The 18,452-nt window shown below is 47.0% G+C and overlaps 1 protein-coding gene across 1 annotated transcript in view; it reads left to right on the forward strand.

The window, feature by feature from the left end:
* Positions 1–5,653, forward strand: part of NTN4 (netrin 4) — a 47,823-nt gene extending 42,170 nt beyond the window's left edge. The window contains exons 9-10 of the mRNA XM_026868265.1: positions 231–401; positions 3,984–5,653. Of these exons, the coding sequence (XP_026724066.1) occupies positions 231–401; positions 3,984–4,120 (308 nt within the window). The 3' untranslated portion in view covers positions 4,121–5,653. The remainder of the gene's footprint in view (positions 1–230; positions 402–3,983) is intronic.
* The last annotated feature ends 12,799 nt before the right edge of the window (positions 5,654–18,452 follow it).

The following is an 18,452-nucleotide window of genomic DNA, read 5'->3' on the forward strand; positions in this document are numbered from 1 at the left end:
TCCTGCTGCCCAAGTGGCAGGTCCAGGGGCTGTGGCCAAACCAACTGGCAGCATTCCTGCCCACGGCTATGGGGACATAGGCACTCCCCCAGCAGCTGCACTGACCCCAGGCTCCCCAGCAAGAAGCATCAGGCTAACTCCACTGTAACAAAAAAAAAAAAAAAAAAAAAAGAAAAAGTGAGCACTGTAATAGTTTATATATTCCAGATCTTGAATTCATGTCTTCCCAGTGATCAAGACAAAGATCTTGTCAGCTCATGACAAAGGCTCCCATGCAGAAGTCAATGTGAAGATCAAGAAAGTCTTGAAATCTACAAAACTGAAGGTCCTCCGGGGCAAGAGGACACTCTACCCTGAATCCTGGACTAACAGAGGCTGCACTTGTCCCATCCTCAATCCCGGTAGGTTTACTCCCTGGGCAGTATATCCCCAACACGTTTACAGATTTCATTCCCACTTCTTTGTCCCCTCATGCCAGTGAGCTGAGATTGCAGCCCAGTGTTAATACATCATTTGGATTCCAACAGCAATCTCCATCAAACTGAGATTTTGTAGAGGAAAAACTTAATTCATTCTATAGACTTTCAAACATGCAATTCTCTTTATGAAGCATAGTAACAGTCTTACAGCTTTACCAATTTCAGTCTGTTCCCAGAGGGAGGGAGGTGCACAACATGCCATGATTACATGATATATTTTTTCAAAACTAATGCTAATTTGAATCCATAAAACACATTTAAATCTAATTTGACTCATATTGTACTGAAGTTCTAATCTAAACTCAAGGGAAGATATCTCTTTGAAAGTAACACTAGTTTGCATCTACATGATTTGGAAGAGATTCTCTTCACAGTTTATTCTCATCATCTTTCACTGAAATGGAGTATAACCAGTGGTGGCTAAACAGTGCATGCAGTCTCCAGTATGGACAAGGACATGCAGACTCTGGGTTTTCTTCAGTAGAGCAAAACTAAGCTCCAGCTGACACACATTTCTTTACAACTCCAAGATAAATCAACAGTTACCAACTGATTCAGATAAAGGGTTTTCTTTCCATAAGGCACACACATCACTTGGAAATCACCAATTGAAATGTTGACTTCAGTGCTGAGGCATCCCTTATGCATGCAGCACTAGGAACTTCCTTTGGTGGAAAGGGCTGTCCGCAAGGCTGGATCATGCAGAAAGGTTGTTCATTGATGAGGTGTTTGCAGTTGTCTTTCTTCTCCACCAAAGTGAGTGTCTTTGGCTTTGAAGGCAAGCTGCCATGATAGCACAGTTGTAGTCAGGAAGTCTTGTCAGGTACAAGGGTCAGATGAATCAGCAGCGTTAGGCAGGACTTTAGTGTTTAAGAAGACTTTGGATATTGGTAAAACAACATAAATCTATAAATAAATAGATACAGCTGTTTTATTTTTCCATATGCAATGCAAATGCAAGCAAGAAAGTCTAGATGTGTCTGCCTTAATATAAACCTGGAGAAATGCCATGGAAGCAGTCAGACACCGAGTGTGGCAGGGCAGCCTCGTACCTAACACCCAGCTTTATGACTCCACTAACTTCAGAGGGGCTTCACTGATTTTTCCCCAGCAGAGGAAAAGACAGCACTAACCACACAATCAGTGAAGATCACTTGGACAGCAGCGGAAGGGTGGAGGTGAAATGTCTTTAGAGACAATCCAGGTATCTGACACATCAGGTATTACTCCCTTGCCAGCTCTCATGATTTATACTGCCAAGTTTAGTATTGTCTTGAAATGCAACTGCTGGCATCCCATGAGTATAAATTAATCTCAGCTTTCGTGTTGGAAAGAAGTTGTAAAGTTTGGTCCTAATGAAAAACTTGAAAACATCAACAGAGCGCATCTTTAAGATTCGGTGATTTCAAAGTGGAAAAAAAAAGGATTTGAGATATTTCTTAAAATCTCATTATTTTCTTTAGCTACCACATTCATTTCTGAATGGTTGTCAATGCTATATTAGCAGATTCAACCCTCTCTCAGGGTAAGAGCTTCTGATCTCCAGATGTATAACCCAAAACCAGCCGGATAAAAAGACAAATTGACATAAAACAAATTGCTGAAATATGGCTGTAATGGAAATCACATCTCCCAAAACCATAGCAGAGATCAAAGATAAAAATAAAAGAAAGAAAGACATATTTTTATTCTGTTTCACAGTGCTAAAGAGATACCAAAAGGAGGGTGGATTCTTAAAGGCTCTGACAAGAAATAAAAATTCCAACCATTTATCAAATATCCATGAGCTGTTTTCAGATAATAAATGTGCTTGAATTCCTATGAGGGGATGTTCGCTACCTTTGCATGCCTTTCACACACCCCCACACAGGCAGGTTGGACTTCTGGGGGGACACTGAGCTGAAAGGTTTAAAGGTCTCAGCTGTTCACAGGGGAACAGGAGCCCCTTCCCCTCCTTGGCCCTGCCAGGCATAGACACAAATAAGCATGGAGCTGCCTGCCAGCAACACAGGGCAAAATGCACAGCCTCAAGTCCTGACTGGTGGCATCTCAGTCATCTGATTCATTTTAATTTTACACTTCTGTAACATCAAGTTGAAAATCTAGAAATCCCTACCAAATCATCAACTGTGGCAATATTTGTTTGCTCTCTGAGGGTGCATGACATGTTTCTCTCTCAAGAGAGATAGTTTTAGAAGCCCTTGAAAAGTGATGTTTATATAACAGCAGGATTGACATGGCAAAAATTATTGTCTTGCAAAGCGTGATATTGCCATATGCATATCCTGTGTTTACTTGCAGAAGAGAGGGGGTGTGTGCCCAAAAACTCAGATGAAGGAGATAACGAATTGTATTGAATTAAAGAAAAACACGCTTGACCTTTAACTAGGGGACAGTCTCCCTTTATTCTGAACTACAAAATGAAAACCCGAGAAAACACGAGCAGACTCCCGGCTGTGGCCAGGCTGGAGCCAGACCACTGAGAGCACCGGGAAAGACCGATCTCCCCCAGGGTAGTTTGTACCACCACGTGGTCTCCCCAGGCTGGTGCAAGGAGGAGAGGGTACAGGCGGGCGCCTCAGGCTTGCTGTACCCGAGGTGTGCTGCAGCAGGACGCTGGCCCTGGCAGGGAGCTCCTCCTGCCATGGGAGGAATCAGCCTCCTTGTTATCCCCGTTCATGGCCCATTTAGGCTGTTGGGATCTGTGGCAGTGTTTCTTTAGCTAATTCAAAGCAAAGGCATCACTCCATCCCCCTGCTTAGCAGTTACTGCCTGGCTCCAAGCACTCTTTGAGTTGTGCCCTGAAAGCCAAGTACAGACCCAGATGCTGGGGGCAAGCCCTGTGGGAGGGCACTGCAGGGCCGTGCTCCAGCCCTTTCTGGCAGCTTCTGGACACCAGGCAAGGCTTTGCCAGATGCTGCTGTCATGTCTCTAAACATCTGGCAGAGGCAGAAATTAATGTAGCTCATTTCAATATGACTGCCACCCCCTCAGGCTCTTCTGGGGTGCTCGTGCCAGCAAATCTAGTATTGCCTTTCATCAGGGTCTGGCAAGACTTTGCCTGCAAGGGGGCACTGGACATCTTGAGCAAGACACCAGCACTGGGCTATCCTGCACTGTCATTACTGGAATGCAACTGATTTCTGGGCCCAGGTGTATTCATGGAGGGGTGAGGCCAGTGGCTGTCAAATGAAGGTAATAGCAGTTCCCAAACAAGGTATAAAAACTTGTAGTGCAGCCCCAGAGTTCAGCTTCCATTTATATTTAGAAGCTAACAAAATCAAAGCTAGTATACTGCATCTCACTGACAGATGCACCACAAGGATCTTTTTTCCACAGGTAGAGATAGAGATATACAGATACATGAGAGAAACAGTATGTATAAATATTTCTTTGGACAAGTGCTTTTTGACATGGGACTGTATATCCAGGCTGACTTTGCAGGGTCAATAGGCCTCTTATGTGTAGTGCTGTGAAGTCCCTGATGGCTTTGCTGGTTTGCAGGCTTGGAGTACCTCGTGGCAGGACATGAGGACATCCGAACGGGCAGACTCATTGTCAACATGAAAAGTTTTGTCCATCAGTGGAAGTCAGCTCTTGGAAGAAAGGTCCTGGAGATTTTGAAAAGAGACTGCAACTAGAGGTACATGACTGCCTAGGGCATTTCTTCATGCACAAATTGCAACAGCCTTCACAGAGAGAAGACCTCTAGGATGAAAACTGGAATGTAAGGAAATAGGGCCAAAATGTGTAGCGAGACATTCAAAGTTGTAGGCGCTGTCTAATTTAACCTTTCCTGGTCAACGTTCATTCACTCACCTGTAGCTTCCTTGCCAAGGGCTCGCCTGAGCCCAGCTCATCATTATGTTGAGGGAAACAAAAGGGCAGACGCTTGTCTCGCTCCAGTGCGATGTTGGAGCAACTCCTATGACGCCACTGATCACCCCAGACGAAATTGTCACCCTAGAGAGGGAAAGCATGACCATGAGCTACAGCTGAGAAGCAAAACGCCACTGCCAGTGCTGCCAGCGTGGATCCTGAGTGACTTGCAGAGGCTCCCAGAGAATGCTGTGGGGAAGGTGGTGGCTGCAGCAGAGGGCGGGCGCTGACAGCAGCATGGCAGTGACAACTGCTCTTTATAAACACCCCCTCAGGTTAACACATGGCATCTGTCAAAGAGAATCAGATGTCACTTACTTTTAACCTGGTCACCCCACTGAAGGTCTCGGGGGCTAAATTCTCTGCTGATGCTGGCGAGGACAGAGCTGCTGGAGTGAATCAAACCCCTCTGCCTTGGCCCAAGCGCAATGCAGGGCAGGGGCCAGCTGTCCACCCATCACACGGCTGCAGGGAAAAGCCAGCTCCAGAGGGTGCAGCATCTCTGAGCTTTTGTCCTTGAAGTGTTAAAAAATGAACCTAGCCCTAGTGTAAATATTTCATTGTATAAAGCACTTTACTACCTGCCACTTCACGGTGCAGGAAGTCTAATTGTGTTGGGGAAAGAAGAGGTTGAAGATGGAATATGAAAAAAACTCACTGAAACAGAAGACTGAAGCACTCCTGTAGATCCCCCCCAGTTGGACGGCGTTAACGGTATAAAGGGAATGGCCAGCCTGGCACTGGCCACTCAGAGTATCTGAGGATGCAATTTGAAAGAGAAAGTATTTGCACTGAAGTCCCAGCTTCAGACCAGCACTTGGACCCCGTGGGCAGGACTCTGCAAACAGTGTGAGAAGAAGAGACTTTGAGATTAAAATGCAATTGCCAGAGGAGAAAAACTCTGCCTGCAGGATGAGGAGTGGATGCAGAGAACAGAGAGGACTCGCATTCGCATGTCACAACCCGGCAATTCATGGTGGGCCTGGAGTTTATTTTATTTTTATGTTAGTATTTAAAACTGAACATTTTATTTGTTTTCCTCTGTGTTACTGTTTGCAATATATACAGCCATTATACTTCCTCATTAACACCAGTATGGAATATAGCACAGTTTACTGCAGTTTTCAGCACTAAAATATATCTTTTCTATAAAGCATCTTTAAACCACATTGCATAGAGTGTATTTTGTTCATGAGTGTGAGGGGAAAGAAAAGGAAGCCATGCAATACCGGACAAGTCACGAGTCTACCAATCTGCTTTACTTATGTATTTTTCTTTCAAGGTCCTGTGGACTCACAAAAAAATGATACTATTTTGGTAATTTGTTTTTATATCTCATGTATGTAATAAATGTAATATGATCTCAACATATTCATCTCCTGTTACTGCTTTACACCACTGGCCATGTGGTCTTCATGCCTGTGCTAAAGAGTGCAGTGAAGATGGCTCTGGGTGCAGAGAAGCTGCCATGGGGGGCTATTTTCCTCTCTGGGGAAGGCAGCATTCATCATGTGGTAAAAAACCAAGCAGCATGGATGGCTCACAGAAATCCCATTTCACCTCTATTTTGGGAGGCTTATAAGCTCTTCTCATAAGGGGAATCGTACCTAAGTATTTTCAAAGCTGTCCAGACCCTTGTATCCACACAGGCCTGATGGCTGAACTGCAGAGCAGTTACCCATAAAAAGCAAGCCAGGGATGGCAGAAACCAGGCCCTACATTTGAAACATTTGAAACTGTAAAGGGGGAAAAATAGGCTGTGGGAAACGAGCACTGTGGCAAAAGGTCTATAAAAACACTGCAGAGTGAAGTCAAGCGTCAGAAATGAGTGGCCAGGGGGCCAAGGCGTAACCTGCAGCGTGGGCAGCAGCACCTGAGGTGGGCAGTTAATCAGTGACTGCCAGGGCACCACTCTGCAGCAGCACCCACCTCCCCAGCAGAGGAAATTCCTCCTATGGAGACACTTAAAAACAGAGCCTTCAACATCTGTTCTGATTTAAAACTTTGCCGTTTTACCTGCTTGACATATTTTTAGCCTTACTTTATTTTAATGCCATTAAAACAATGTTTGCAGTGACTGACTGATTAACGTGAAAGCTGGAGGGTGTGAGCAGAGAGGCCCACAGTCCCAGCCAGCTGGAGCACTGCGGGGAACCAGGACAGCTCTGGCAGCAGACGCTGCTTATGGCACCTTGTCTGACCCCCATCTAGCCTTGGATCTGGGCACTGATGGTTTTATGAAGGAAAGGGATTAGCTTCCATGGGGCAAAACTGCCCATAAGAGATTTCTGTGAGGGGAATTTTGGCTGGAAGGAGAAGTGTCCCTTTACCAAGAGCAGGAGAGCTGGATATCCCTCTGTCCATATGAGATCACCTCACAATGACAAAGTGGCCAGCCAAATCCTTTTCAGTGAGCAAAGCTTGTTTGGACAGTAAATCTTTGCAACTGAATGAGTTCATGGAAGCAGCCTGCCTGGTTTATCTATTTAATCCCATCTGTTACATATATGAGAACAGGATGCCTGTCTCTGCCCACCTGAAGAGTGGATTTACTGCTTGATGACTCCAGGAGTAGCAATGCTTTGACCAGTCCTGCTGTGTGACAAAAATCAGCGGCAGGAAAACCAACCCAGTCATAATCGGAGTTGGCAGCAGCATCCACAAAAGGGGCTTCCAAAAATACGCTTCTGGCCTTACAGACAGGAGTTGCTGATGCAAGCAAAACTGGCAGCTTCCCAGAGGCCAAGCTGCCCCTCTCTGGACTGTGCTGCTCCTGACAAGAGGAGAGCAGAGGTGAGTGCCAGGGTTTCAGGGACCAAAGTGGTGACAGTGGCACCCAGGAACTGCAGCAGCTTGCCCGAGAGCATCCCCATGCTGTACTCATGCCTCACCTGCACCTAAAGAGCAAGTACCCCCCTGCCACTGAAGGAAACATGATGGAGTCTTCAGCCAGTGTAGGAAGCTACATGTAAGCATTGGCCCGGTATCAGTGATAGGTGCTAGGGCTGGCTGCCAGAGACCCCATGCTCCTCTCTGTCAGCATTGCAGGTGTGACTCTCAAACTTGGTATTAGGCACTTGGGTTGGAGGAGATAAAGCTGCCACCACAACACAGACCCTAAGTATACATGGCAATACAGCCCCTCCAGTGTATCTACATATGTTCCAAACCTGTATCCCCCTGAAGCACTCATGGGAGACCTTTTTCACTCTTTCTGGTGGATTTGCACATGAGCTCTCAGCAGATGCTTTGGTGAAGAGGAAGGAACACCCAACCCCAACAACGTCCCTCCTTGACTCTCCAAGCCATATCCTGTGCCATAAGGGTTGTCAGGGCCAGGCACTAAGCCAAATACATACACTGCTGTGCAGTTTCTTCACTGTCCTCTGCCATCACTGCTACTTGTGGAAGAAAGCGGGACAAGCCACCTGGATCTGCCCATTAATTTTCACTTACCTGAAGCCAGATGCTTGGGGGAGCCTGTACTCAGAGATGTCCCACATCCTCCCTCAGAGATGTCACCTTACACATCCAACAGCTCACTAGTAAACATCTGCAAATGGGGTGAGCACTCACCAGCTCTGCAGGGCCTGCAGGATGGGTCCCTCTGACCAGCCCATTCGTCTGGAAGCAGGAGGTGACCGAACAGAGGTGTTTAGGTGAAACATCTGCTTTTATACTATTAAAGAGCATTTCTCTCTTTGGACCACCTCAACAGACACCAGCCATGCCTCCAGGCTATGAGTGCAAGGAAGGACAGGGGAGAAGCCTCCTGCAGCCTCAACCACATCCTTCCCCACAGCAGCAGCTGGCTGTAGGGCAACTGGTCAGCCCATGGACCCCAGCAGCATGTCTTCCACCTCCCAGAATGTGCTACTGATGGGGTCTCTTCCATCCTCAACACCTCCCAGACCAAGCCCCAGTTGGCTGCAGAAGTGGTGTCCCCTCCTGCCACGGCGAGAGCCTGGAGAGGCTCAGGGCTGTGCCAGCTACACACGCGTGGGGCCTGTCTGACCAGCCATTGCTTGCCCCGGAGGAATGTGATCTTCCAGTCACAGTGGAAAATTACAGGCGTGTTTAATATAGTTGCTCTGAACAGCTAAATCTTCTGGGATATGACCATGTTGCTGAAAATGACTGAACATCTGGTAATACTGGCCTGCCTAAATGGAAAGCTGAGATGGTATGGGTAAACATAACAACTTGGGAACAAATAGCTGCAGTGTATTTAATTTTTTTTAAATTTTTATTTTTAGTTATTGTATTGACTTCAGTATCAACACTGGATAGAATAAATATCTCAAAAATGTCCGGTGGCTGCTGCCCCAGCATCCAGAGGAGCCTTCTCTCTGATAAGGCAGGAGAAGATCAGCTGCCTGTGGGCCTTCTGAGCTGATGTGTTGATGTTTTGATGACGGTGTTTCCAAAGCATGCCCTTGCCCAGGGGTCACAGCTTCTTTTCCCACAGTTCAGCACAGAAACATCACGAATGCCTTTTATTGCTTCAGGGGAAGGCAATGAGCCTTCATCAAGGCTTACAAGCTGGGAAATATACTATATATGGGATACTTGTTGGCATGTTGAAAATATTAGCATGGTCAAGAGGCCAACATGCTGTGGCAGGCATTGAGAGAGCTGGTCTGTGTGCTCAGTGCAGCTCCAGACTGTGCCCATCTCCTCACTTCTCCATCACTCCAGTGGGTCCTTTGGAGCAAAAGTAATTCTGGGATGCTTGCAGATGTGATGTGCTCATGGTTGTGATGTGCTCAGAGGTGTGATGCGCTCATGGATATACTTAAGCCCAACTGAGGCATGTAGCCCAGGGAAAATTTTATCACACCCAAGCCTTGTTCTCTGCAATGCAATCTGCAGTTCAAGGCATCTCCAGGCTCTGCCTGGACACTTTCTCAGCAGTAGAAGATGTGTAAAAGAAGTTTAATAGGTTACTGAGAGGTCGGGGGGTGTGTGTGTGTGGTGTGTGGGGTGTGTGTAGTTGTGGGTGAGAGTGAGGGTGTGTGTATGTGCATCCCAATGGGACTGCTCGCTGCTTCATTTCCCAGATGGTGTTTTCTCTGCTCACATCTCTGAGCTCCCTCTGACCAGGCAGGTTTCTCACACTGCCAGAATTTCATTTTTGGCCTCTTCTCACAGTCTTGTACATAGAAGTTATATATACCTATTCAGCACAGGACGTGGATTTTAAGCCATCTGGAAATCAGGGCTGGCAAAAGACCCTCAGATCTGTATGAAAATTGCTGAGAAGAATTATATTGCTTCCTAAACCCAACATTAGTGAGTTTCCCTGACCTGACTTGCTGTGGGCATGGATATGCACCCCTTCCAGCAGGTGCAAAATGCAGTTCAGTCCCAGGCTCAGGACACACGCTGAGGTACTGGAAGACAGGAAAAACAGATCAAAACCAAGCAACCATCCATTAGTCTGGAATTAACCTGGAGTAACAAACATTCCCCATTGTATTTCCTGTGCCTGATTCACACACATCATCCCTACCTGATTCAGTAGGAGATATTTCTGACATTATAACCTTAAAACATATACCTGTAAAAATGCAGTTGCTCTCTGTCTCTTTTCATCAGAGCTCTCCTTTGTTTGCATCAGGTGCAACTCACATCTGGACCTTGAGCATTTGTGCAGCCTCTGTATCTGAATAACACCAGTAGTAGATAAGGAAACATTATTTTAATTTCACATACACAAACAAGGACTGGAGAGTCACCCCACCTAATGTGAGGTGTTGGTGGCAGGTGGCAGTTGTGCAAGGATCCCCTGATTCCCCCAGGGATGCAGAAGAGACCCAGGAGCACCCCGAGGGGGCCATTACAGCTTCCTTCCTCGGGGGCAGGTCAGGGGGCAGAAAGGTGCACAAGTACTTCTGTACATCAAAGAGCATCACCAAGATGCTCTTGGCAGAAGAACAGGGGATTAAACCCATCCTCCATAGGGGCAGGGAAGTTAAACAGAGCAGAGGTCCAAGCAGAGACACCACCTCTGTAGCTGTGAGCAAATGCCAGGACCCCAGCCCCAGGGTGGGAGACAGGGAAGCTGACAGGGAAGCCTCAGCCGTTGCTGCCATCGCCCCTTGTTTGGCATGGCTGCTCCGGCCAGATCAGCTCCTTCCCCCAGAGAGATGCAGCAGGGGGTCATTTCTTGACCTGTAAAGCAGGTCCTTGAAAAGGCCCCCAAAGCCACTGGGGTGACTGGAACAGGGAGGAAGATTCAAGGGACCCTGAGCCTGGTCACTGCGACACATGCCACTGGCAGCCACCTAGGGAGTTTGAAAATGATCACACAGAGCTGTGTGTGCAAAGTAAACATGTCCAGAGCTGCTTTGCAGTGCGAACAACCATGCCTGTGCCATCAAACACCTCCAAAACAGACATTTCAGGCGAGATGCTGGCCCTTGGCAGCCCCGGAGCCAGGGGGGTTGGCAGGGGATGAAATGGTGCAGGAGATGTGCTAACAACTTGGTGGTACAGAGAATCACCTTCCAGTGCCCAGAAAATTTCCTGAAAACCATGTAATTTATTCACATGTCTGTATCTCCGGAGAAGCAACACATCCTGCCCTGTGACTTGTCCCTGGCCGCAGCCAACAAAGGCAGGAGGAAAAAACCAGCAAGAAAACAGAAGCCAAGTTATGCAGCAGAGGGGGAAAAAATATTTTCCTGGTCACAGCGGCTGACCGGCAGAAACCCCAAAAGGCACTGTAAATACAATGCAATGCAGCACGGACAAACAGCCCAGGCCTTGACACTCTGGGGAGCCTGACACTCCACGACAACACCCTGGGGACTGGGGACCATGATGGTGCCGGTGGGAAGAGTCAGAACTCCCAGTCCTGCTCAGGGACATAAACAGGACGTCCCACCCCGGGCTGATACCGATCAGCTGGACAAGGCAGAAGAGGGAAGAGGCCGGGCCCCTGCTGCACCCTGGTCACCTCTGAAATGACAAAGCAAAATTGCAAATGACAAAATACAAGCAATATTGCAAAGAGCTTCAAGACAGAAGGTTCAGAGGCAGAGACAGCCCGGGGCACTTCTGCCACAGACTGCAGCAGGGTCTGCTCCCTTGCCTGAGCTCTGTGCTGGTGACTATTTAACTTTGACACATTAAAAATTATAACGACCAAATTTTTCTGAGCAAAAAAGCACTTATAATTGGATAATGACCACTGAGCATCAGTAGCTGGGTTGCCTAATGCCTGAAGGAAAGCAGGATATTTTTTTTTCCATCCACAGACCTATTATGAAGCTGACAGGGTCCTGCTCTCTGCAATTCCCATTAATTTTACTGTTGGCCTTCAAGATTTATGACAGCTTTGTCTGACATTCATGGAGCAGACAGGTATTGTTACATGCTGACATAACCCAGATAGCAGCTACAGGTTGTTCACAAATGACTGCACTCTAGTCAACTTTGGAAAACTCCTGGCTTTTGTACAGGGAAATTCTAAATAAATGAGAATCATTTAAATTCCAGTCTCCCTTTCCACCCCCAGGGAAGCCCTACACATGCCAAAGAACAGGGATTGCTGCTCATCCTGTATTCAATCAGCAGGCAAGCTTAAATCCTTAGAAATCCTTGAATACCTGGCAGATGATGACATACACCGAGGACATACCATACCTGTCATTTAAACCCTCTGTGATTTGTAAAAAATCAAACATGTGGCAGTTATATTAGCCAGGAACAAAGGACAGGTGACCAGCTGGCATCCTCATTCTTCTCCTTCCAGGACCCCATTTTCTCTAGCTGTGCAGAATCTTTTTTTTTATAGATATATTGTCCAAAATAGAGAGAAAACAAATAGAACTAAAATAGCAACAGTACAAAAGAAAATACTATCAGGAGTTCCTGTTCACAAGGCTATCCTGGCATTTATCTGGTGGTGTTGACATATTTAGTAGCCATCCAGTCTTTGCCAGCTGGATGCCAGCTTCGAGCTCGAATCCACAACTGAAATGATAACTTCTGGCTTCATGCTACAATTTCTGCAATGCTATTCTTCCTGTAGTGTGAGTTAGCAGTGCAGCATGTTCTGGGGGACAGCTTATCTGAAGGCATAAAATAAAAATTAAAAAATAAGCCTCCATGGTCAGTTCCCAAATTTCCCTCACCTGGGGAAAAAGGGATTTTGCTTTCATGTTATGTTAAGGATGTGTTTTTTTCTCAGTGAATTGCAATGCAGAAAGCCTGTTGCTTTGCTGGGAAAGGACTGTGTGTGCTACAATGATTTTAGTGTAGTTTCTGAAATCTTCTGAATATTTCTTCAGTATGATGAAGTATAATGAGTTCTTCAGTGTAATCAACCATTTTAATTTTATGTAGTCCATGGAGATACATCCATGGAAAAAACCTAGGGAGTAACAGGGTTCTAGTCTTCCCAATTCCCCCTCCCCAGTCGGTGCAGCCATTGCATACAACTTGTTGGAGGCTGGTGCCAGGTTATACTATGAGATGCTGCCCAGAGAGGTTTTCCCCAAAAGACTGCAGAGTCTGAGGGCTCCAGGGAGACCAGGGCTTGGGGAAGAAGTGTTGTCCCCCTTGTCTTGCTTGGAGGATTTTGTTTTCCTTCCTTGGCATCACTCAGGAGTGGAACTGGGCTGGGCTTTTACGACCGGCAGTGTTCTCATGGTGAGAGCACCACCAGTCTCGCTTGCCACAGTCCCAACACAGAATTTGCAGAAGTCAGACATCCCATCCCCTCCACCAGCAGGCCACCATCACCATCAAGCAGCAGACACCACAGGGGCAGAGGCAGAGCCCACCATGTGGCTGCAGGAACCCAGGTCCTGGGGAGCATGTGTGCTAGCACCCACCTTGCTGGTGGCAGCTTAGCTGCTGTGAAACAAGCTTTCTAAGAACCAGTGTTATATGATAGTAAAGCACTTCAAACTCTATGTTTTTTAAATCCACCCACCTCCTGTTTTCCAGAGCAGATGAAAGCCATGATAAAATGTGAAACATGGATTTGGAGCCCACCACAGACCACTTATTGGAGGCCTGGGGCAGGGTGGATCCCTCACTGAGACAGCATGAGGGTCTGAGAGCCAGAAAGGGTTACCTACTGCAAACCAGTGGTGCTATGGGTCTTACTCACTGCTGCTGAGTGGGCGTCTCCTAATGACTTGCAAGCTGCTGAGCACTGACCTTCAGTCCAATTCTCTCCTTGTCCCTCCTTTAATATACACTATTTTAATAATAATAATGAGCCATAAAGGTTACTGACTCATCCTTTCTCTTCCAGCTAAGGAAATGAATTGGTCAATTATCTTAAGCATAACATAACTCAAAAAAACCCAGATTCCTGTCAAGAGATCCAATGTGCTGCCCATTATAAACTGAGAAACCACCTTACGGTATCAGTTCCCAGCCAACACAACATTAGTATGTGTTATAATTAGATACTGGGTTTTGTTGCTGCACAGTCCTGCGGTTACAGTGTTTTTCACTGTAAACCCACTCGAACTGTGTGACTTGGCCAATGACTCTGGCCTTTTCTCTTCAATGAAATACAAGTTCTTTTTGAGAGAGCTAGTGCCTCTGCATACTTTTTTTCCCTTGTTACTGTCACGCAACCATGATTACTTTACTAAGCAGAGGAGGAAATAACAATACTGGGAAACAATATTTTAATGCAAGTGGTACACAATAAAATACAGTTTGAATCTGTATCATGTTATGTGACAACAAGAGAGTGAACAGAGATAGCTCCCCTTCCCGTGCAAACAGACACAAAATAACACAAGTAATTAAAATTTTCCTTGACTTTGCCTGCCTCACACTCACAACCTTGGTGCCCTCCAGTATTGTCAGATGATAATACGGTGGCAGCTCTGACTGAAACAATGTTGAACTGTGGATTCCTGTGCCATGCCCATCCCTTCAACTCTCACTGCCCTGGGAAGGTCCCTCCTGGCACTGGCTGCTGTCACATCCTTCACGCAGGAGCACCACAGCAGGTCCTTAGGTCCACATTCACAGCAGCACAGCACAAAATTCAAGGTACTCTTGCACGGGTAGTAGCCCTGCTGGGGGACATCCCTGCTGGCACCCACAGTCCTTGGATGCAAGGGCAGTGCTGGTGCTGAGGGTGAGCATGGTATGTTCTACTTTTGCTGGGTGTTGGGGTGCGGGGGCACTGCTCCATACCTGTGACGGCAAGAAACAGGGAAGGAGATGAAGTGATAATAATGTCCAAATGGGACAGAGCTGATTGCTGTAGGCTGAAATGCCCCCACTATGCATGAGTACCATGCATGGACATTGTGAACTTCTCAGAAGAGAGCATCTAAAAATATGCTTTTAAAAAGAGAGGAAAAGTGGAAGACATTGGTTGGTGATAAGGAAGAACATATAGGAAGACATCAAGTATGGCTAAAAACCTGGAAATAGGCAGAAAAAACAACTGCTCAAAACCCCACTTCTAATAACCTAGCAGGAGCTGGTACCCAAGGGCTTGAACTTAAAAGAGCTGAATATCTCTAAGTCTTGTTTTGCTTTCTATTGCAAAACATCCAGTCACGTTACAAAATGATAAAATCTTGCAGTTCATGTGTAGTAAGCACTTTCTTTGGCCTGAGAGGTGCACATACATGGGGGAAACTCTGAGCAGCTGTCCCAGCACAGGTGCCCAAACACTTGTTTTTTTTCAGCTATCCCTCTTCATTTAGTAGAAAGAACCACTCCTGGATGTGTACCTTCATTCACCTCTTCCCTTGGACCATCGCAGACAACACTGACATGACAGCATTCCAAACCACAGCTCCCCAAAGGTAGAAGGGGTTTTGCCTCCAACACAATCTGACCCTGAGTCAGGGGCCAGCTCCTGACTGCAGCCAGCCAGGCGCCAGCTGGAAGCGATGCCCACAGTGGGAACAGCGGCCTGGTTGGCATCTCACCCACCTTGCTCCCGGACAGCCAAGGGCAGAGCTCAGCTCCTTGGGTTGAGTGCCATACTGAAGGTCCGCAGGGCAAATTACACCACGCTACCTGGTGCTCAGTGGGGGGCACAGATGTGCAGCCATGGGCCCACAATTTACATTTAAAGAATTAATAAAAATTCCAGGCCAAAGAGCTTCTGTGGGGTTTATAACCTTGACATTTTTTTTATCACCCCCTGGCTTGTTTCTTTTTCCCTTTATAACCAAACAAACCCATACAAATTAGTATTTGAAAGTATGCAATTAGCAAGCTGCTCCTGCAGCTATGCAGTTCTGCCACCCAGTTTCCCAATGGGGGGAAATCAACAATAAAGAACAAAGAAAAGAATTTGCTGCCTCATATTAATGACTGCTGTTTGAGGACAGCATTTGTATTTTAAATGAATAGCTTGCTGAGGACAAAAAGGTCAGAACTGCATTTTATGGTAGCAGTAGAATAGCAGAAGGACAGAAGAAAGGCGAAAGCTGTGAGCAGACAGGCGGAACAACACACTCGGCTTGCTGGAGAGTCTGGGACCAGTGCCTGGCCAAGCTGAGGCCACACATTCAGGAGTCAAAATACGGGCATGGTCCTGCAAGATGGTGAGGCCAGCACTGTGAGGGGAGAACATTCACCTTTCAGCCAAGTCAATGAGCTCTGTGGCACACAGCGTGGTTCGGGAACCATCAGCTCAGCCCAGTGATCCTCCCCAAAATCCTTCCCTTCTGCAAAGTCCTATGGATCCATCTCCTTGCACATGGAATATTTTTCATCAGCTCTGATGCCCTGAGTGTGCTCTGTCCCCCAAGAGGTTGCCCATGGATATGCAGTAAAACCTTGCCAACATCCAGCAATGTGCCCTTTGTTACCTTAATGTCTTCAAATTGCCTAAAGTTAAATCTAAATTGAGAAACCCAAATGAAACCTGATGCTATTTAAAGTTATGCTGCAAAACTCCAGCCCTTATCCATGGATATTGATCAATACCTTCAGAAGAACTCAGCCTGCTGTCTCTCTGAGGCTTCAAGATAAAGATGAGCCAGTATGGGATTGTTTTAACCAATAATGTGCGATGAGAATGAACTAAATGCACCACAAGTGATGATAAAGCTAGTCAGAAAGGAAAGCCAATGTCTCCAAAAGGGCCCTTGGACCCCTGAGGTGGACACCCTGTCAGAGTATTACCTGAGCTGAGCAGAACAGCCAGCTTATAGCCAACTTCTGCAAAGCTGTCAGAAGGAGTAAAAAGCTTCTCCAAGCACGAGGGCTTGTGCCATTAACCTTTCCTGGTGTGAAGCAGACCCATGACCCCCCTGTGCCACTGGGACTGACTGGATCCCCCTCAGTGATGTGTCTGTGAGGTATGGCTCACTGCCAGGGTGCCAGACCACTGGGCAAGACCTGCCATGCCCAGCATCCACACACCATCTTCCCTCCCATGCATGTTTTGCTACCGAGCTTCACCCAGGGACACCTTCCAGAGAGCTTCCCCTTTAGTTTGGACAGCATCCCTGGGTCTGTGCAGCTTTAGTGAGCACCAGGCCATCAGCAAAATCATTCTGATACACTGCCAGAGAGGGGGTGAAATGTGGTGCCTTGCCCACTCCATCCCTCTCTATTCCCAGTGGTTTTACTCCTGGCACTCTTCAGTGCCCTCTCCTCCTCCTTCTTGGGCTCCTTCCCATTGCTACTGTCACCTCCTGCTCACTTCACATTTCCTGGCTGCTTTCCCAAGTGCTCACAGCAGCAGGCAGGGTCCTGGCATGTTTGGACCCATTTAGGGCCTTCCTTGGAGGACAGATGTCCCTCTTGCCCCAGTCTTACCACAGCTCTGACTTCAGGGCAAAGCTTTTGAGGAAAAAGTAGGATACATTGAAGCTGAGTGACTGCTGAGCTCTTGTATTGACTATAATAAGACAGAGAATAACATTTCATTAAGTGCATGTTTCTGCCAGCGTAACAAGCCCTTACCTGCAATTGTGTGTGAAGCACAAATGGCCTAAAGGCATCACACCTGAAGAAAAAATTCCAGTCCCTTCAATAATGTATTAACATTTTTAGCATACATTCAAAATGTTTACTGCAGTAGGAAAAACACATGTTCTTGTCTTGGCGCCCTTGGTAATCCATGAGACAAGAAGGAAGGCTGCAGGTTTCCAGCAGTGACTTCCTGGTGTGTATCCTTTTCTGAAATGTTCAAGCCAGGACAGAAATCAGAAAATCAGCTGGAAAACAAGGATGGCCGAGCAAAGAAATGCACCCTTTGAACCAGAGTAGGTCTGAACGCATTTTTGGAAAGAGTGACTGTAAATGGGTGAGCCAGATAAAACCAGTCCTCTGCCACCCCAGCACCCACACCCCAGTGCTTCTTGCCACAGCCAAATTACCCAGTAGCTCAGAGATGCTTGAGAATCACTCTTGGCTTCTCTCCAGGCACTTCAACTATGAAAAGGAGTAATTTTTAAAGTATCTCTTTAAATAGGTGTTCCCAAGTTACAGGTTAGTCCTTGTGTTGAGTAGAGCCAGCACATAAGAGCCTTCCATCTGGGAGGGGTGGTAAAAGGTGTTATTTCAAGAATCCTCATCCAGTAGGACTGGCAGGCTGTTAACAGCAGATTTTTGGCTGTGCCAGAGCTGGAGGGAAAGGGGTGCTGATGTTGGACACGGTGCAAGAGCAGGAAAGGTGATGGTCCTTTACTGCTTTGCCCTCCCACGGTGGCAACCAATGTGTTGTGCAGAGTCCTGACTCAAGTGTCCCCAGCGCCTGTGGCCGAGCACGGCTCAAACACCTTGCTCTGGGCCTCCACACAGACCAGCACTGGCTGGGTAGAGCACTAAATGCACCTGCAGAAGGAGCTGAATAGCTGTCACAGCTTCAGCAGCATTTTCTGGGTGTCCCCAGGTGCTGGGGGGAACCAGTGGCAGGCAGGCATGACCTATGGGCAGGGTCCCCATGTTCCTTCCAGCTGCTGAAGCCACCCTCAGAATAGGTGGCATCCTGTCACACAGCACACCCGTCCGCCCCCAACCCTGCCATGGGCTTCTAGAAGCAGAACAGTTATTTTGGCCTTGATTTTTCAATTCTTCTTATCTTAAAATCCCAATTTGTTTCTGACTTAAAAGGTGCATGGGTACAGTTAAACCACT

The sequence above is a fragment of the Athene cunicularia genome, assembly GCF_003259725.1.
Source record: "Athene cunicularia isolate RWA chromosome 1 unlocalized genomic scaffold, athCun1 chr1_part2, whole genome shotgun sequence".
Taxonomy (NCBI): Eukaryota; Metazoa; Chordata; class Aves; order Strigiformes; family Strigidae; genus Athene; species Athene cunicularia.